Source organism: Populus nigra, chromosome 7, assembly GCF_951802175.1.
Source record: "Populus nigra chromosome 7, ddPopNigr1.1, whole genome shotgun sequence".
Taxonomy (NCBI): domain Eukaryota; kingdom Viridiplantae; phylum Streptophyta; class Magnoliopsida; order Malpighiales; family Salicaceae; genus Populus; species Populus nigra.
In genome coordinates this window covers 8,188,106-8,210,172 of record NC_084858.1, presented here as the reverse complement: position 1 = coordinate 8,210,172, position 22,067 = coordinate 8,188,106, and the positions used below count along the sequence as shown (strand labels likewise).

The 22,067-nt window shown below is 33.8% G+C and overlaps 1 protein-coding gene and 1 pseudogene across 2 annotated transcripts; one reads left to right on the top strand and one right to left on the bottom strand.

The window, feature by feature from the left end:
• Nucleotides 1–297: 297 nt before the first annotated feature.
• LOC133699899 (uncharacterized) lies at nt 298–4,830 on the top strand. 2 transcript variants are annotated; one of them, XM_062123413.1, is made up of 4 exons: nt 298–747; nt 1,281–1,352; nt 1,883–1,954; nt 2,473–4,830. In XM_062123413.1, the coding sequence occupies exons 1-4, from the start codon at nt 735–737 to the stop codon at nt 4,617–4,619; spliced, it is 2,304 nt and encodes a 767-aa protein (XP_061979397.1). In that variant the 5' UTR covers nt 298–734; the 3' UTR covers nt 4,620–4,830. The 2 variants fall into 2 exon arrangements, with proteins under 2 accessions (XP_061979397.1, XP_061979398.1); XM_062123414.1 differs by lacking the exons at nt 298–747; nt 1,281–1,352 and having other exon boundaries at nt 1,877–1,954; nt 2,422–4,830.
• An 11,131-nt stretch (nt 4,831–15,961) lies between these two features.
• Nucleotides 15,962–19,601, bottom strand: LOC133699459 (uncharacterized; annotated as a pseudogene).
• Between the last annotated feature and the right edge of the window lie 2,466 nt (nt 19,602–22,067).

Below are 22,067 nucleotides of genomic sequence, written 5' to 3'. Positions count from 1 at the left end.
GCACAAAAAGAGCAAAAGCAATAGGATTGAAGTCCTATCTGAGTACGACCAGGGCTCCATGGCCAAAGAATGACCAAAATAGGGTATTTATGGATTTCTTTTCTTGCTAAAAAATAAGAACAGGAGAAAGTGAACAAGGGGCGTGTGTGTGTGGTGAACACGCATGGAAAAACAGCAGCAGCTTCGAGAGACAAGCTTGAAGAGGAAAATAAAAAACATCATATGTCAGTGGGACCAACTGCCAAAGAAGACTTGTGGGGACAAGACAAAAACAAAGAAAGAAGAAGGAACATTGTTAGATTAGAGGCTGTAGTTTCTTTTCTTCAGCTTTTAAAGAGCAGTGAAAGAGCTTTTGTTTTGCTTCTTGTCCTTCATTTCTTTCTTGATATTCATCTGTTGTTTTTTTTAGTTGCTGCTGTCTTACTGTCTCTTCTTTTCAAAACAAGAAAGAACCCATCTGGCAAGAACCATTGCTTCTTCTGCTTCTGTTTTTGTTTTTTCTTTTCGTTTTTCTGATAATGTCTCCCATTTGGGTCTCTTCTTCTCCGATGTACAGTTCAAGATCTCTCCTTTTCCTTTCCTTTACTGTTCCACACTCTCCCTCTACACAAGAAACTGTTTTTCTTTTCACAATGCAGTGGTTATGTTGAACAATGCTTGGTTTTAGATACTCCAAAGATCTGCAGATTAACATTGTTGAAGCTTGCATTTTGGCTTGAGTTTGAGTTGTAGCCATGGAATTATTAGGTGAGTTCATTTTTGGCAGATAATGTGATTGAATGGCATTATTCTTTCTCTGACTCTCCTTGTTGGCATTTTTTTGTTGTGTAGTTAATTAAGCCAGATGTGCAAATATATAGTATTTAGATATGTTGGGAATTTGGAATCTTGCAAGGATATGTAGATTACATTATGTGCTTTAACCTCCGCTATCTGTCATATAGATAGCTTGTGTTTTATGTAAAAAATATTTACTTTATTGCAGAATTAATCAAATTCCCAAAGGAAAACAACTTTTTTTCATGTTTATATGTCAAGAATAATGCTTTTTTGCCGCCATGGTTTTGTTTGTGTTTTCTTCCAGCATTTATCCTGGTCCAAGGCTATAATAGTGTTGCATAGAGAGATGGGCTTTACCCTTTTTTGCTGAGTTTCTTTAGCATTACAATCTGCATTTGCCTTATTAGAAGGATGCTCGTTTCTCTATTTTTTCAAAGTGTTGGCATTAACAAGATTGAAATATAATTTATGCACTCAATTAATGGTCAATGTTGATTCAGGATCTCAAGAAAATGATGTGGACTCATCCCCTGGGCAAAGTTTGAATGGGAGTTTTAGGAAGACAAGATCAGGTTGGTATTTGGATTATGGAATGCAATTCTTGCGAGCTGTGCATTTACCTTCTCGTTTATAACTATAATTGTGTTTTTACGGTATAGTTCAAGTGGGTTTTTGAACTTGGTTTGCTTTTGATTGCTCTAAAAACTTGTCTAATGTCTCTCACTTTGATTACCTGCAGTGGTGCTAAACACCTGTCTGATCTAGTCAGTTTGGATGTCCTTAACATTGTCTTAGGCCTCTGACTTCAGTTACTTGCTGTACTTTCAATAATCTGACGTACTTGACTATTTGGGTTGTGGCTTTCTCTTACTTGGACAAGCAAAAGCTATGTTTGATTTTTCTGCCACCTTACTTCTTGTTTAGCCCGGATTTTATGTTCTTTCATATGCCATTTTTCATGATAACAACATTGTCAGTTGATCTAAGCTTGTTATTCTAGCTTTAAATTTGCAAACCACCTTTCTTGGTTAATGAATTATTAATAATTATGTCCATACTTGATTGCTTTCCATGTTTTACAAGAGTGATGATTTTGGATCAGGTATTTCGCAGAATGATTTGGACTCACCTCCAGGAAACAGTTTGAGTGGAAGTTTCAGGAAATCTAGCTCTGGTTTGTAATGATGGCTGGTCCTTTTTCCTTCATCTTTGTCTCTTAAGTACTTTCAGTTGGTTCCTAAATTTCATCTCAGAACTTATAAATTAAATGTTTCAAAGTATATTAGAACGAGATTGAATGCATTGTTTTCACTGTAAGATCATTGAGGTTTTGAATATTAAGATTTATTACTTTTTAAAAAATGAATCATCACCTAATGAATACAGATGATGCAGACTTGGCACACATACTTTCCATCTTGCATAGGAGAGATCAATGCTTGACAATGAAATTTGAAATATGGATGATGAGCCAGGAAGGAGAAATATAGAAAAGAGATGTTTTGGACCTATTATTCTCAAGTACACGTGCATGGAAAGTACTAAGCAGCTCATTGCATGCTCACAGTTTACTGTCATTCTCTTAAATAGCCCATGGAGATGTTCTGTCCTCTAACCAAGTATTAACCTGCTTTATTTCAGATTTCTCTCGATAATGATGAGTAACTAACACATGGATTTCTATGGATATAGTGATGTCTGCCCGGAGTTTATCTGGCATTTCCACCTCAAGCAAGTCTGTTCCTGCTTCCAGAAGAGCATTTAAGGCACTTAAAGACTATGCAAGGAAACTTGTCAGCCTGGAATTATTCACACAGGGTCTCGAGGACTGGGTTTTGGAAAATTCAGTAGGAGATTTGTCCAACAAGGGGCAGTTTTTCAGGTCTCCCTTCTCGATTGATGAATTGTGCAAGCTTGATTTAGCATTGGAGGGGGTCCTATTTCAGCAACTGTATCGTATGCCGTGCTCAGCATATGCTTCTGATGATTCAAAAGAAGACAAGTATTTTGCAATAGAAGATTTCCTTCATGCTATTGTAAATGGCCTGTGGCGTACATTTTGGCGCAGAAGTGGGCCACTACCATTCTTTTTATCCTGTCCTCGTCATCCTGGATCAAAATTTTATACCGTGGAGAAGGCAGTGTCAAGGGGAAGGCTTGAAGAGCTCTGTGGTTTAGCTTTGGTACAAAGAACTGGGAGTGATATGCAAGTTCGTTGGGATCATGTTATGGAGTTTGCCTTGTTTAGACCAGACATACTGTCAGAAAACGAGTTAAGATTATCTCCTGGCAGTATATGTGAAGCCCTGTTTTATGGTGTTCATATACTTATCACACAGAGTTTGAGCAAGTTCAGTGCAGTTGGCAATGATTCTGTATTTATTTTGGTTTTTGATTCTAAATTTGGTGGGGTAGTGAAGCTTGGGGGTGATATTGGCAAACTTGAAGTGAACTCAGCTGATCCATACCAATCTGTGACTGAATGGATCAAGTGTCATGCTGAAGTCGCAGTTTCCCCAGTTGACCAGGTATGGAACAAGCTAGGTAATGCAAATTGGAGAGACCTAGGAACTCTTCAAGTACTTCTGGCAACATTCCATTCTATAGTCCAGTGGATGGGGTTGCCAAGAAAGTCAATAACCTCACTGGCTTCAGATCATGGTCTCCGTCTTCAGAAGCGTAGGATGGAGTGTCGCCTAATTGAAAATGAAAATGCAATGGTCTCCTTCCAAAAAATAGTACATCAAGGAGAGATTGAAGAACTTGACCAAAGTGACAATCCTTCTTTGAAAAAGCGAGCATCAAATATGAAGCTTAGACAAGGTGATGTATTGATGTTGGATGACCAGCAGCAGGGAAATAAAAGTTTTCAAATACAGGATTCTTTGGTTGGAGGGAACTACTTTATGTATAGTGCTGTTTCTCCAGATTTTCCCGCAGAGTTATTCACTTTATATGTGGGTGCTCACCCATCCAGACTAGAGCCATCCTGGGAAGACATGAGTTTGTGGTACCAAGTACAGAGGCAAACAAAAGTGTTAAACATCTTGAAGCAACAAGGAATTTCATGTAAATATTTGCCAAGAATAGTTGCCTCTGGCCGGATTTTGCATCCTGGTCCATGTAAAAAGCAGAGTCCTGGAGGGCGTTGTGATCACCTATGGTGTGGAACTCCGATACTTGTGATGTCTCCAGTCGGGGAGCCACTCTCTTTCACAGTTGCTCGAGATGGCCCATTTTCCTCAGAGGAAGCACTTCACTGCTGCCGAGACTGCCTAGCTGCTCTAAGAAGTGCATCAATTGCCAACGTCCAACATGGTGATCTTTGTCCTGAGAACATAATTCGTGTCATTGACCCCAAAGGGTCTGGGAAGATGTTCTTGCATGTTCCGATTTCATGGGGACGTGCAGTTCTAGAAGACAGGGATAGCCCAGCAATAAATCTACAGTTCTCCTCATCACATGCACTTCAGCATGGTAAACTTTGTCCATCATCTGATGCTGAGAGCCTAATTTACCTCCTCTTTTTTGTATGTGGGGGGCCTATGCAGCAACAAGATTCCATCGAGTCTGCCTTGCAATGGAGGGAAAGAAGCTGGGCAAAGCGTTTGATTCAGCAACAGCTTGGTGAAATTTCAGCTCTTTTGAAGGCATTTGCTGATTATATTGATAGCCTTTGTGGAACTCCATACCCAGTTGACTATGATATATGGTTGAAAAGACTAAACAGGGCTGTGGATGGCTCAGCAGATAGAGGTAAAATGATTGAAGTAGTAGCAACGAAATTAAGATTGGAAGATGTTGCTGAATCTTCAGGAACTTCTGGAGGTGGCATTTAATCATGTCCATGGAGGTTTTTGGCAGGGTTTGTTTTTGTAACTCTATCTGAGTGATAACAGCCAATTTTTTTTTTCCAGAGGCTCTTGGATTCTTGTATCCACAGCCTGCTATCCTTCTCATACATTAAATTGTTAAGAGTTGATTCTTACTGGCACAAATTCTGTTGGCCAATTTTGAAGTGGATTCAATGTAAATGTTTCTTTATTGCAATTGTCAATTCCATTGTCATTAGTAAGCAACAGAAACCAGCACAAACTTTTTCTTGTCTGAGACTTTTGGTACAAACATGTTGAAATAAGCCTTTGGAATTCCAAGACAATTTTATTAACAAGAGAATGATGTACAATTGAAAATTGGGATGAAACCATAAACAAAAGAAGCACAAGCGAAAATCATCAGATTTTGCTGACAAGAAACAAGTAACAGAGGCTAAAACTAGAATCAGATACAACACAACTGTAACTTCATTCCAGCTGCAATACAGCCCAAGCCGGAGTAGCATCTGCAGCAGAGGTAAGGTAGGAGCAGTGGCAAGCAGAGCTTCACAGCAGCAAATGGAAAGTTGAGAAGCAAGCAGAAACTGGCTATTTGAAGTTATCAAGAAAGCTCCTGATATGTCTACCATGGATTAGGAAGGATCCAACAGGGCGGTGGTTGAATCTTCTATGCATTACATTCATAGAACTGTTTGACACTTCTGTCTTCCAAGTTATAAACACCCATATCATGACCACCATATGAGCAATCGTCATTTGTCCCCAGTAATCGTCAGTAAAGTAGATGGAGTTCTGTTCACGTCCTCCACAGTTTGAAACCGAGACTGATGCTGAGTGATTTGCACCAATAAAAAGCGCTCTATCCTCCAAGGATTCCATGTCCACCCATGGTTTCTGCTCAAAGTCCATTCTGAACAAGCGAAATTGTAATGTCCAATACGGACAAACCAAAGGCTGAATGTCCTCATCAATAAGCAAGTCTTCTTCAAGCACGGGGCTGGCACCTCCAAGAACAAATTCCCCTACGCACCTTGCAACGAGAAGAACTGTGCCAGCTGATTCCATCAAATAAAATGTGGAGGTACAAAGATCTCTGGGGATATTCAGGTCAGTAAAGGAGGCTTTACAGTCATTGTTTTAAGAGGAAAGCAATCAGCTGCCAAGTCCCAAACCTCAAGAGAACCACAGTTTCCTAATGCATGCAGCTTACTTTCGGAGCGCATGATGTCATGGTACGGATCATTTTTACCATCAAGATACATCCAAGAGCTTTTCCTTTTACCTCCGCACTGACAGAATGCAAGTTTCCAACTTTTGCGACAGCTTAGTACCACTCCAAAGCTGTCACTATGGCACGAATCTGATGACAAAATAGCCTTTTGAATCAAGTGCTCTCTCATTCTCTGCTGTTCTGAATCTTGCTCTTGAGAAGCACAAACCCATTCAATGATGCATCTGCCACCTGCAGGGATTCGTATGCTGCCCAAGAAAGTATGTATTGGAGGAAGTTCTATTCGAGTGCTGGTTAAAAGGTTTCTAAGAAAAACGGTGTTACTTTCACAGTTGATGAAGATCATACATCCATGAGATGATCCAACACAGCATTCTTGATACCATAAAATTTTCCTTCTTCAATACTGAATAACCTGGTGCTTTTGCTTGCTTCATTATCTTCTTCTTGGGGAGGAATCAAGAGCCAAGGAATCTGATGGACCTTCATGTACGATTTAAGTTCTTTTGCAACTGAATGCCGATGAGAGCAAACAACTTTGACTTGACGAACATCAATGAAAGACAAACCGTTAAATATTGCAAGCAACATATCACTATCAAGCTGAACCCGATCATGTATTGATGACGATCTTCTTCTTTTGGAATCCGTATTAACCAAACTTGAAGAGGATGACCGTCTCCTTCTTGAGATGTGGAAACCATATGTACTGATAGCCATTGCTTTGCAAGAAACTGGCAGACTCCTTTAGGGCAGAAAGAAGGAGAAGAAGGCAAGAAAACAAGAAAGCAAGAGACCAAGCCAATATAGATGATACGAGATGACATGCTCGCGGGCTGCCGCGGGCTTATAAAACAAATATACTTGATAGCATTATAATTATGAACCAGCGCTAGATAAGTAATAGAAATTAAAGATATGATGGAGCAAATATTTCATGACGAAAAAAAGAAGTTGTGTTGGTGATCAAAAACTTAAAGACTGAACAAAATGATTTGTAGCAATTTACCGTGTTTTGTGAGGAAAAATACAGTGCTTTCGCTACATGATTTAATTTTTCAGTTAATAAAAAGAAAAAAAAATTACAAAGCTAAATTCTCTACCAACTTAATATTAAAAAAAAAACAAAGATAATTTTGGAAGGAAAAAAACCCATGAGAAAAAATGTTGTAGCAATTGACAATGTTTTGTGAGGAAAACTATAGCGCTTTTCCCAATAAAATAAAATAAAAAACCATTTAGAGAAATATTGTAGCAATCCACAGTGTTTTATGAGAAAAACTACAACGCTTTCCTCATATGATTTAGTTTTATTGTAATTATAATTCTTAACCAACTCAATATTAAAAAAAAATCGACAAAGATAATTTTAGAAAAAATCATAAAAAAAAATCACATGGGAAAACACTGCAACAATTCACAGTATTTTAAAGAAAGAAATTACAAAGCTAAATTCTTAATCAGCTCAATATTAAAAAAAAATCGACAGAGACAATTTTAGAAAAAAAAAACAAACACCAAAAAAAAGAAAAAAAATTATGTTGGAAACACTGTAGCAATTCACAGTGTTTTGTGATGAAAGTTACAGTGCTTCCCTACATGATTTAGCTTTATTTGTAATGACTTGTAATTATAATTTACAAACAACTCAATATTAAAAAAATAAAATAAAAAAAGATAATTTGAAAAAAATTATAAAAAAAAACCATGCAGAGAGACACTGTAGCAATCCACAATGTTTTATGAGCAAAGCTACAATGTTTTCCCCACATGATTAAGCTTTATTACAAAGTTAAATTCTAACCAACTCAATATTAAAAAAATAAATCGACAAAGATAATTTTGGAAAAAAATATCACAAAAAAAGAAAACACAAAAGAAACTGGAAGAAAACCATGTGAGGAAAAACTGTATCAATCCATAGTGTTTTGTGAGAAAAAACTTGTATTCTTAACCAGCTTAATATTTAAAAAATAAAATTGACAAAGATAATTTTAGGAAAAAACATTATAAAAACAGAAAAAAACCATGTGGGAAAAAACATTGTAGCAATCAACAGTAATTTTCAAAAAAAGTTACAGTGCTTTCCTAACATATTGTAACTGTAATTTTTAACCAACTCAATATTAAAAAAATAAAATAAAAAAGATAATTTTGAAGAAAAAAAACCATGCGGAGAAACACTGTAGCAATCAACAATGTTTTAAAGAAAAAAAATTACAAAACCAAATTCTCAATCAGCTCAATATGAAAAAAAATTGACAAATATAATCTTGAAAAATAAAGAAATAAAATAGAAAAACTATGTGGAAAAACATCGCAGCAATTCACAGTATTTTAAAGAAAAAAAATTATAAAGTAAAAAAATTAACCAGGTCAATATTTAAAAGGTAAAATCAACAAAAATAATTTTGAAAAAAAAAAGAAAAAAAAGAAAAAATAGGAAAGTTGAAAAAAAAATTGAAAAAAAAAATAAATGAAAACAATGAAAAAATAGGAAAGTTGAAAAAAAAATGAAAAAAAAGGGGGAAAAGTTAGCAAAAAAAAAAAAACAAAAACAAAAACTGGGAGAAGAATCATTGTGGATTACTGTTGTAATCCACAGTGAAATGTGTGTGGGGGAACAGTGATTCCCCCACACCATTTAGAGTATGTTCTAATTGTGGATAAAATAGTCTTGATAAAAATATTTTTATTTGTGTTTTGTTAAATATAGTTTTAATTTGATTCTTAATAAATTTTTAATTATTAAAAAATTATTTTGTAATTAATTTTGAATTTTTTATTTTTTTCTACTCTCACATGTTAATATTTGGAATTATAATTTACACGCGAGATGCTTTTTTAATATTAAACGAATCGGTTAATTTCTATAAAAACAACAAATAAATTTTTTTTTTAAAATAAAATTTTTATTTTAAATTGCATAAATCCTAAAAATTATTTGAGTATTATTTCAATATCTAAAATATTCTATCATTTTTTTAAAAAAAATATTGTATGGATTTTACAACACGTTTGTAAAATTCCAAAGGATTTTGGCCAATATTTCAATAACCCTAAAAATTTTAATTCTTGAAAATAAATTGTCAACATTCTGGTATAAATACTAGACTTACAAGAAGACTGATATTTAAATATCAGGAGTGGACTAAAATTTTTTAAAATTAATTTGGCTAGTCACTAATTTTAATTGAGATTATTTTTTACCACAATGTATAAATTGTGAAAAACACTTTTGCCTTCTATGATAGGCGAACTTTGTCAGGGTAGCTACATGGATTCTTCCTATAAGAATTTATCTGGGTATATGAGCCAATAATAAATTCAAAATGCCAGATTTATTCATGAGTTTAAATTTTTGTTCTGAGCCATAGATGGACCACTGGTAAGGAACCTATCAACACCTTTAAACCATATCCAGACCACACAGTGCAACGTACCTTAGGTACAGTGCACTTGGGGTGCTAATACATTTCCTAACCACAACCAGTCCTTCACGCTAGAACTTTATACAAGACTAGTCCACCCGGGTCTCTTAGTAACCCTAAACTAAACAACTAGGTGACGACTCATTGACCCTGACGTTCCACCATGTCGATAGAATGACGACTTGACCGATGAATTTCTGTTTTTCACAGCATTGGACTAGGCTTTGCGTGTTTTATGTGGTTTATGTGATTTGATGTGTTTAAATTTTCGCATTTAGCTTACTTCTTTGTTTACTTATTTACACCTTAGTTTGTTTTATTCTGTTCATACATGTACGTTGGATATAGATGAATGTCTTCATGCATCACTAGTCTATTTATGATATAACATTTCAGAATGCACATACATGGAAAATTTAGGTTAGGTGGGGGAGTAATGACTTATCGTATGACTTTAGTCATGGTTTAAGTTTGTGAAACCATCTGACTCTTTCCCGAGTGCTTAAAATAATAATGATTGATATACGTGTCATCTCATTACCTACTAAGCACCTATATTACCTTTATGAGGGTGATCATTAGGACACTAAGAGATCATTTTTAGATATCAAGTAGTAAACTTACCTTCTGTCTCAAGTAATAGGGTTAGAACTTACCTTTAGGGTGTATGATGCCTACACATGTTTTATATCAAGTCAAGCCTTTCATGTAACATCTTGAGTTCAGGATTTATGAGTGACACAATGACCGTCACTTAAATTTTTGTTGTTGTGGAGGTTGAGCAAGAATCAAAATTCTTGTTCATCATGTAGTAGTAACGACCATGTGTCACCCTTTGAAGGACGAGTTCATCACATAAAACATGCTTATACATGCTCATAGGTTGAAATACAGGTCCTTCAAATTTGGTTTTCCCTTAAAGAGTCAAGAGTTGACAACGTTTGACAGTGTTAAAGAGGGTTTGCTTAACTTCCAATCCAGAAGCATTGTTGTGGTTTTCTTTAAGCTAGTAACAAGAACCTCTACTTTACCATGAAATCATCTCATGACCTATACCTGGATGTCATCTATGAAGTTTTAATGCATTCATTAATGGAGACTGTGGGGAAATGTATGCTTTTTTTCAAGGAGTGCAACAAGTTCACTTACAAATCCATATTCACGAAACCACACAACAAAAGAACCAACATTGTCTCTTGGTTTTTTATACAAAGTATGATCAGGAATGAATATCATATATTCTTTGTTTCAATTAACACTACGAGCCTCATCCTAAAATGTCATTTAATTTCCTTCTTGCCTATGTGAAGATTGTGGCATCAACAAATCAAGAAGTGTTACTCTACCATGCATATCATGGGCCATGCTATTATATGGGCAACCCTACTAGCAAAGAATGACAAAAGATCTCGAATCCGAAGACACGATATGACACTATAGAATTTGACATGATGGTTGAAATATCAAATCCTTTATACTATAAGATTGTGGGATTCTTGAAGCCCAAATTCTGTTCGTATGATAAAGAATTATATATGTACCATTGTATTAGAGTCAAGTTATATGACTCAAAGACTTGGAGGTGGAAGCTGTTGGATGAGGTAAAATTGCCACAAAATGAGTCCCTTTGTTGTATGACAAAAAATATTAGTGAATGATTCACTTCATTGGCTTACTTGGAAAAGAAACATATTTGCATTTGATGTGAAAAAGGGAGAGCTATTACTTGCTTCTACTTCCTCCACCAGCTTCTAGGGGTAATGATAGCTATGATATTGGGCTTATAGAATACGAAGGAAAACTTGCCATGACCTATATTAATAAGGAGAGTGATTTCATGAAAGTATGGACTATGGAGAGTTATAATGGAAGATAATGAAACAAAAAACACTCAATAACCATAGGGGTTTTAATGAGAAAAAAACCTCATGCAAGTCCTTTGGTTTTTTGCAATGCTGACATTGTGCTAATGGGAAAATATTTTTCTGATATGATATTTTTCAACTTCAAGACCAAAAGCATTGATATGCTATAATTAGAAAAGAGTTTACTTTGTGGATGCTTTCCATTTTGATCCACTTTTATTGCCTAGGAAGGAGCACAACTGGACACAACAATGGAATTACCATACTCTCAAGAACAATTGCCCCAAACCACTATTCCCTAGGTGGTATAATCCAAATGATAGATGTGAGTAATTTCCAGAATTTCAAGTATCGAGTCCAGAAGTTAATGAGCAAGAGGCAAGTTGAGGATGACGTCATCTGTCATATTATCACTGGATCATCATGAGCATAACAAAGATTGATAAAGAATGACGAGACATGAGTGATTGTTGGAGAAGCTGACCTAATTAAGGTGTGCATTATCAACAATTTTGTTATGGAATTTTGCTATTCAACACTTTATTTTAGGATTAAGTCATCTTTTTTTAATGAAATATGCCTTTTGTTTTTATTTTTGTTATGAGATGTTTAGCATTTTATTATTGGTTATGATATTTTGATCAAACTCCAACATGTGAAATTAAAACTAATCAATTCTGAAAGATTAAAAGTGTTTTATTTGCATAAATGATTCAATGTTTGTTAAAATATCATGACAAATAATATGGGATGAACAAATAATATTGAGCTCACATATGAAATTAAACCACACATCATGGAGCTAAGTCTTAGCAATATACATAATGACATGTAGTAGATTTGATAGTTATGAACTCACGAATCATGGTTCTTTGCAAGTCCAAATTATTACACTAGATAAAGTCAAAATTTATTGGTTCTAACCAACCTTTCTTGAAATGAAAAAACCATTTTTTTCTTTTCACAATTCTTAAAAATATATATATTCCTTACAATCCCAATTTGAGTTTGATTGGAATCTTTCTTTAGAAAAAAAACCTTAACCTGGATCACACCCCCACTAGGGGCAAATGAAAGATCTTTTGGTTGAAAAGATGATAACACTAATATAATCAATGGTAAATGGAATGCTAAGAATAAAAGCCCAATGATTGAGAAATGACTAAAAATAGAAAAAACCCTAAACTAAGGGGCATCTAGGAAAACTTTGAGAAAGACTGTGAGAAAGCCAAAAGTAGAAATTGTCTAAACTTAAAGACAAATCAAGTTTTGATGATTGGTGGAATGCCATGAAAATGTTAAAGGTAGAAAAATGCTTATCATGTCTAGGAGGGGCAAGAAAGGTTTTAATTGAGAAAAGACACAATAAATGCTAAAAGTTGATGTCGAAGGCAAGAGTAAAAAATAGTAAAAAACATAAGAAGAAAAAAATATTAGACTGTGAACATGTCTTTTGGTATCTGTGATAAAGCCTCCAATGTCTTTAAATAATTATATTGGTTATCCATAAAATGAAAAGTTGGAGTTGCATTATGACCTCTGTTAAGAGAATATTGATCTTTTAGGTGAAAATAAAATATGTAGCATGGTTATATGCCTTTCTTTTACAAAGATAACAAAAGAAAAATGAGCAAATAATGAGGCTAATGATTGGTAGTGAACCTTGACCCTTCCTTCAAATTGAAATTTAAGACAACAAAAAGATGAAGGAGTATCATGAGATAAATGATGGACAATAAACTTTAATATTCTCCTTAAGTTTGAGATTAATAATGAAATGAATGACATGGTTATATGCTAATGATTTATAAGAATGAAACTTCTTGAACCATTGATTGAATGAGATGAAAATTCCTGTTGAAAAGAATGACATGGTTATATGCTAATGTTTGACCTTGATTAATAACATTAAAAGTTTTTTATTGATAAAAAATCCTATAAAGAGGTGAGGCATGATTATATGCCACTACTTGATTTTAATTAATGGAGATTCCTTAGAAAAGGTGAAGTATGGTTATATGTCATTGTTTGATTATGATTAATGGAAATGAAGTTTCCTGTCCAGTATTAGAAAACAAGACTTTTTGATGAAATTTATGGCATGGTTATATGTCATTACAAAGATAGCAAATGAAAGAGAGTGAAGTGAATAGTTAATGATGATCTTAGGTCTTTGAAACCCTCAAACATATTTTGAGCCTCTGAATTTTTTTTTTTGACTAAGAACTATAGCTTGTATTACGTGCTTTTAAAATCCCTTTTTAATCAAATAAGCGATTTGAATTAATAAATGATGCTCTCAAAACATGAAGAGATTTTCTATAAGGGTCGTGACTTCAATTATAGGCAACCTTGCAGCTAACTAACAATCTAAGATAAGGTTGACACCAAAAAACCCTTTTGATAATTGTTGGCAGGATGCACACAGATAATCAGATGGTAGTTTTTGAAATAATCCAAGAAGTTTAGATTTGTTAAACTCTTTCATGATGAAACAAGCAACACCACACTTGGAGGCCTTGGTTAGACTTGATAAACAATGAGAGCAATAATGGTTGTTGGATAGTCCATGATAAGCACTTACATTCAAGCAGAAGATTGAGATATGATATACTCGAATGAGCTGGTGAATCAAAGGATTAAGAAGGCTTTGGATGGCAAACCAAGACACCATATGATGATAGAGTATTGAACACAGAGGGCCTATATTTCAAAAAGCATGCATTGCATATGGTTTAACTTTAACTTTGAAATAGTGTTGGTATAAGATTCGCTAATCAAGTGGAAAGTTGGTGAAATATGCATGGGTGAATGGAAGCCGAGAAATGCCAAAGACATCCTATCCATAAGGTACGAATAACTAAGGTCATAAGATAAGACACTCGTTTTAAGAGTTTACCCTGGGAGGGTATTTTTTTGTTTTGAATTTTGTTTTATAAAAGTTTTGGAAGGATCCAATGTAGATCCTAGTATTTGGAATTTTCAAAATGGGTAGGTCACCTGAAAATAGACCAATTTCAGGGAAGTATAGAGGCTTGCTGAAGTTATTTTTGGAATTTGAAAAAGGACAGGTCGCCCATGAAAATATACCAATATTTTAATTTCAAAATGGGCAGGTCACCTGTGAAGATAAATCAATTTTAAGGAAGCATGAAGACTTGCTAAAATTTTGTTTAGAGTTTGAAAAAAGACAGGTTACTCGTGAAAATAAACCAATTTTAGGGAAGCATAGAGGCTTGTTGAAATTATTTTTGGAATTTAAAAAATGATAGGTTGCTCGTGAAAATAGACCAATTTCAGGAAAGCATGGAGGCTTGCTAAAACCCTTTTTGGAATTTAAAAAGGAGCAGATCACCCATGAAAATAAACCAAATTTTTGAAAGTCAAAAGGGGTAGATTGCCCGTGAAAATAGCCTAATTTTTTAATTCTAAAAGGGGCAAGTCACCCGTGATAATGAGACCATTTTTTTTTAAAAAAAAAACTTTTTAGAATTCTAAGATGGGTGGATCACCAGACAACCAAATTAGGATCTCAAGTTGATCGAGTTGAAGACATAAATTCTGGTTTTGGTTAAAAAGGATAGCCAGATTGAGATCTTAGGTTGACCGAGCTGAAGGTAAGATCTTGGTTCTGGTTAAAGGAGATTGCTATATTAGGATCTTAGGTTGACAGAGCTAAAGAAAGAGATTTTTGTTCGGGTTAAAGAGGATCGCTAGATTGAGATTTTGGTTGGCCAAGATAAAGACAAAAAGAATAGATTCTAGTTAAAAGGGAATTGTTAGATTAAGATTTCAGGTTAACTGAGTTGTAAAACAAAGGTCTTGTTGAAAGGAATCACTAAGATAGAGGATTTTAGGTCAACTAAACTAGAAAAAAAAGTCACCAAAATAAGAGGATTCATTTCCTGATGGAAACATTTGAATCATAGTTCTAGTTAAAGAGAATTATCATATTGAGATTTTAGGTTAACTGAGCTGTGAAATTAAAGTTCTAGTTGAAGAGAATCACTGAGATGTAGGATTTCAGGTCAACTGAAATGAAAACAAAAGTCACCAAAATGAGAGGATTTATTTCACGATGGAAACATTTGAATCATAGTTCTGGTTGAAGGAGATTGTTGCGAAGATAGAGTCTAAGTCAACCGAGCTAAAGTTTTAAAAAGATCAGGTTTGAAGAACAATTTGTTTGTCTTTGCAAACTTAGTACATAAAACCCTTGATAAGTCTTTGCTCCGTAAGTATTGTAAAAGGAGAGCATCTGTTGCTACTTAATTTTTTACTCAATTTTTAGAAAAAACCAACAAATAGTAAAAAACAACAAAAACTTAAAAAAAAATGTTTTTGACGTATCCACATCATTTTCAGTGTCTTTTCCAAAAAAAATAAAATGTAAAAAATCTACTTTCAACGCATTCAGTTGTTAACACGTTTTTTGAGTCCATGTTGATGTTGCTCTTTTTTTAAAAAAAATAAAATACAAAAAAATAAGAAAAATCAAAATATAATAAATGGGCAAAGGGACAAAACCTGAAAAGGAAGAAAATGAGGGATCAAAGAAAATTTAGATTGCTTGAGGACTAAACAATTGAGGGGAGGAAGATAAAAGGTTTTACCTATATATAGGTAGTTACACACACACACACACACAAGGAGAGATGAATTTGAAGGAGCAAAAAAAAAAAAAAGCCAAAAATTTATTCATATACTTCTCTCTAGCACACACTTTCCCCTAAAAGACCCATACAACACAAAAAAAACCCTAGACACATTATTCCAAAAAAAGTCATTAAGCACACAACAAAAAAAGGATACCCATCTTCAACCTCCTATCTCTTGGCCAACCTTCTCTGGCCACATGCCACCATCTTCTTCAACTGAGATCGACTGACCACCTTCAATGGAAGCCCTCCTAATAAGCCTTTGACCGAAAACTACCATGACCAACTCCTTTCCCACGCATCTATCCTTTCCTCTCCAGCTCGGTTGTGGACCAATGACCCCTTCCAAAGAACAACTAGCAATTCCTACATTGTCCACCTGTGAGTCATCATAGCCTCAACTATCATGAGTAGCTGCCTGTCAGATTCAGATTTTGGTGTAAAATACACAACAATCCAAGTTTACAGCAACAATCATAATTCTCAATCCAGTTGTTGGATCGGGCTAAAATTTTACGTGGACTCTCCAGATATATTGTCCTACCTTGGGTTACAATTTTAGGTCAATCGAAGTTTGAAAAGGCATGGAAATACTGGTCAATAGAGGCTGTACAAATTTTGTTATTTACTTTCTTTTGACCTGTGGACTTCTTATTTGGTTAGGATTCTTTTTCTACAAGGATGTGACAGCTGGTTTTAAGAATTTCCTAGTTCCACAAAGATCTTTAATGAGCTGCAATATAATCTCCAAGTGTGGCAATGTTTCATTAATATTTTAGAATCCTTTTCTTATAAGGATTCCTTATTCATCCTATCTACACAAGAAAAGAAGGACTAGTGGTATTTACTGACAAATTAGTTATTTTTATTATTTTATTTCATGTTTGGGCTTAATTAAAACTTTGTTTTGAGCTAGGATCCAAGGCTTATTTTGATCAGGTTATGGGCTTTTCAGTTTAGGGTTTTGGGTTAGTTTTTGGGTGGATCTCATATAAGTCCACATAAGGGGTCTATTAGGGTTAATTTTTCAAGAGCTATTTAAATTCATATAACCTAAATTTTGGCAGCTTTGGATGATTATTACTTCTGAATTTTTCAGTTTTAACGTGTGAGAGTGATTCTTGCATTCTTCAGTTCTTGAACGAACTGAATCTGACTTATTAAAGATTAACTGGCTTCGTGGTGTCATTCTACTCATTCCAATAGTGTTGGTGCCTTGGGGAAGGTTTTCATTGTGTTACATTCCTATCAGACCTAAGATTAACTGGCTTCGTGACGTCATTCTACTCATTCTAATAATGTTGGTGCCTTGGATCATATCTCAATCTTAATTGTGGGTTGTGTGATCACGTGATCACGAGATTCGCATCACAACCATAGGTCACAATGACAATTTCCTTTCTACCTAATGCTGCTTCCTTTTTCATAAACCCTCCTTCATAGCCCGCCTTCCAATCAATAACCCTGTCTTTTCCTCTAGACCTTAACACCACTAGTGGTGGTGAGTTTCCCTAAGACAACTAAACCAACAAATACCCATCAATGCCTGTTCCACCCTTACGGTCAACAACTACTGACTTCATCATCGATTGAAACCAACAACCCCCCCACCTCATCTTGCACCTCAGAAATCCATCAAAATTAGACCTATTAGTAGTAAAAAAGAAGAAGAAATAAAACCAACCCAGCCGTGAAAGAGGGAAACAAATCTAAAGAAAAGGAAAGCCAATTATTGTTGGTGTGATTTTGTTTTTGCAGGTGATGACAATACTCACCGTTGGCACAGGAAGAAACATAAGAAGATTTTTTAGATCCACTAGTTTTCCTTTCTCACCGGTAATGATGCGCAATTCCACAAGCCGATAGTGATAGTGACATATGAAACCCACACATCGCCACTGTTTCCTTACTACCAGCATTGGTCTCGGGTTACATCAGCCTCTCCAGTTGATTCCCAGTCCTTGATAGGTCTATTTACAACTTCAAATTATTTTTTTGACAAATTTGTTAAGATTGTGAAATTTTAGGACCAAAATTTATTATTTTGTATAATATTTGGACTATTGGACACTTAATTTGGTTTGATGTGTGTTGCGATTTGATATAATTTGTGTTGGATTGTTGGTTTTCTTTTAGGTTGTGATTGTTATTTAAACATTAAATGTTGATGTGTGCATTTATTTTTGGATTTGGGTTGAATAATTTGAATTAGCATGAAATTGGAATATAAGTTTGTGAAATCAATAAGATTTGTGTGAATGTTAGATGTTGTTTATTTTTGAGTTGATGAATGATAATTTGTTCTGAAGTGATATCATAGTTGAAATAGCCTTGATAAAAACATTTCTTATTTACGTTTTGCCAAATATAGTCTTTGTCTAGTTCTTAATAAATTTTTAATTGTTGGAAAATCATTTTACAATTAATTTTAAATTTCCCACTTTTTTCTCCCTTTAAATATTTAATATTTGAAATTGTGACCTACACGCGAGGTGCTTTTTTGGTATTAAATAAATCACTTCCCTTCCACAAAAAAAATTATTTTAAAAATACAATTTTTATTTTAAATTGCTTATGCCCAAAAATCCTAAAAATTATTTAAGCATTATTTCAAAATCTAAAATATTCTGGCATTTAAAAAAAAAACATATTGCATGGATTTTACAACAACTTTGTAAAATCCAAAGAATTTTGGCCATTTTTTAAATGACCCTAAAAATTTTAATCCAAATAGCAATGTCCTGTATGGACAAACCAAAGGTTCAGCAGCCTTGTCAGTAAGCAAGCCTCCTTCATGCAACACTCTACGTTCCTCATCAACAAATTCCCCTATGCGCCTCACAACGAGCACAACTCTACCAGATGTTCCACCAAGTAAAGTCTGGAGGTGTAAAGATAACTCGTAACATTTAGCATTGGCCACGTTGATGCACTCAAGAAAGGCTTTGATATAGTCTTCATGCTTGCAGGAAAACTACAAGCTCCCAAGTCCCAAACAGCAAGAGTGCCAAAATTCGCGAGTGCTTAATAATATCATGGAACGGGGCATCCATAGCATCAAGATACATCCATGACGTTGCCCCACTATCTCCACACTGACAGAAAGCGAATTTCGAATTTTGACAACAGAAGACTACCACTCGATAGCTCTTATTATGACATGGGTCGCATGACAAAATAGCCTTTTGAATAAAGTGCTCTCTCAGCTGTCTTGAACACGTCCACCCCCTATAAAATCTTGAAGTTGAGGCAGCTTCAGGAGCAAATTCAATAATGTATATATTCACCTCCATTATCCATGTCATCCCTTATTCTCCCCAAGAAAGTGTCCTTTGCAGGAAGTTCTGTTCGTTTGTCGGTTAGAGAGTTGAAAACAAAAAGGGTTTTTCTTTCACAGTTGATGGAGATCAAATATCCATGAGATGATCCAACACCAAAACTCTGATCGCAAATCTCCTTCGACGCAACATACTTGGTGCTATAAATCTGTCCTTCTTCAATACTGAATAACAGTTTGATTTTATATGCTTCCTGCAGGTACTGGTTTTGCTGTTTGCATTACCTTCTTCATCTCGAGGAATTCCATGGAACTTGGTGTAGAGTTTAAGTTGTTTCGCAACAGAATTCAAGTGCAAACAAACAGTTTTGACTCGTTGATCAACGAAAGACTGACGGTTGAGAATTGGAAGTAAAACATCACTAAGAAGCTGACCCCAATTAGGCATTGATGATGATCTTCTTTTGACTTCAGTGTTAGCAATGCTTGGCAGTGATGCTCCTCTCTTTGTGGTTGATTCCATTCTAACTAAAATCATTACATTTAACATTTTTAGTTTTAATATTATATTCATCTGGATCAACAAATAGCCTTTTCTACTTATATTTCTCTTAAATGAGTTTTTAAAATTAGCCAAGAATTCATGATTACTCTCTTTATGATTTCAGGGCTCCTCACCTTTTCCAATTTACGAGTTAATTTTACAATTTATCTTCACATATCTTATCACTAGTTCTTGAACACCTATTTTCAGTTCTGCAATCTTTTTTGCACGTCTTCTATCATTAGTTTTTAAATATTTTTTTTCAAGGATGAACCTTCTACATGAGCATATCATGTTCTGTTGCCTTTTCTAGTTATAGTTATTCAAGTACATAATAACTAAATAATCATCAGGATCGTTGAGCTTTGATACCAATTGATGCAAAGCTCCGATATTAATTAACATACACGAAAGCGAATGATAATGAGGTTTGTTACGAGTTAAACCCTTTAAAGACCAATAAAACCATAATTATGGGAAACATCCAAAATATTCGATTTTTATTCATTCAAATTTTCACTTCCCAAAAGCTATTCCAACTTTTTATATAAAAAAAAACTAAAAAAACCTTATTAATATTGAGTAGGAAAATAAAAATAGAAAAATTATTCCATTCATATTGTAAAACTAGAAATGCCTAATAATATTGGATAGAAAAATAAAAATATATATAAAAATAAAATTAACTAAGAAAAATATGTTTTTTCCTAAAAAAACTTTTGCATCAATCTCTCGAGATTGGAAAGAACTTTTTCTTGAGTTTAGACTTGAGTTAGCAACCATCCTTCATAAACATTCTTTATGTATGAGTCACTCCATCATAAGTCCCTAACATAACATCTTTATATGGGCCGTCTCATTATGGGTCCTTTACACAATATCTGTGTACGGGTCCCTTCATCGTGGATCACACTACTAGTATTTCTAATATCAACAAATGACATAGATAGGACACAATACACTAGTTATTGAACGTTTTCTTTTAGAAAGGAACCTCCTTATCCTTTCCTATACAACATACTATTTTGCAACCTCTTTCGGCTATGGTTATTTAACAGCACATACTAACTAACTTTCATGAATCTTTGAGCTTTGAAACATGTTCTCTACATACTCTAACCAAAACCACTAAGAGCTATTAGACTTTGATATCGACTGATGTAGACGAAAATAACACGCTAGAAGACAACAAATTAGAAAAATAGAATTCAAGTCGAATAGGGTGGTTACATAGAACCCTAATTTGCATTTTTATTATTGAATAAATAACTCTGATGTAGTTTGTTTCTATGAAAGGTTCACCACTTCTTAAATAAGTTAAAAAATCAATTTAAATACACTAGAAAACCTAAAAAATAAAGGAGAAATAATAAAAACCCTAAATAAATTAGAAAAAATAAAAACACCATAAATAAAATATTTTCCTAAACTAATAGAAAATAATAATAACTAAGAAAACTAGTCTATTAATAAAAATCCTTGTGCATCAACTTTTTATTATAATAATTTAACTGCTCCTAACTTATAATTTGAGCTACAAGTTGACGTGGCTGATTAAATACAGATCAATATAAAAAAAATATTATTTTGTATTTTTTTAAAAAATACAAACCATGAAAGAAAATTTTTCAACGTGTCTATGGTACTTTTTAATTATTCTTAAAAAATATTTTTCATCTTAAATTGTTTAATCATTATTTTATATTATAAATATTTTTTCAATTAAGTAGATATTAAAAAAAATTTATTTATGGGTTCAATCAACATCTATGGTAGTTTTTAATTTTTTTAATTTTTTAATTATCATTTTTTATTGTAAAGAATTTTTCAATTAAGTAGATGAAAAATATAATATTCTAAAAAATATTTGTTTACTATGGTTTAGGGGTGAGCAAAAAAAACTAAAAAACCGATTAATTCGAGAAAATTAGAAAAAAATAACTGAAAAAACTGAACCGTGAAAAAAACCGATTAAAATTTTGAAAAAACCGACCGGTTCGGTTCGGTTTTAGTTTTATAAGTTTGAAATCGAAAAAACTAAACGGAATCAAACCCAAACAAAAAAAACCTGAAAAAAACTGAGGCAAACCGAGCCAAAACCAAGCAAAACTGAAAAAACCAAAAAAACCAGAAAAAACCGAGCAAACCTGAAAAAATCGAGTCAAATCGGTTTGAACTGGTTTTTATTTAAAAAACCAAACCGAACCGAAACTGGTCTGTTTGAACTGGTTTCGGTTTTTTTTTTTAATTTTAGTTTGGTTATTTTTAATAAAAACCGAGAATAAAAAAGGATCACCTCTACCATGACTTTAATGAGTCACTAAGACAAGGGATGTGTTTGTTTTTAGTTAAAAAAATATTTTTAAGAATTTCTAAAATGTTTTATTTAAAATTATTTTTATATATTAATATAAAAATAAATTTTTAAAAATAAAAATTATTCTT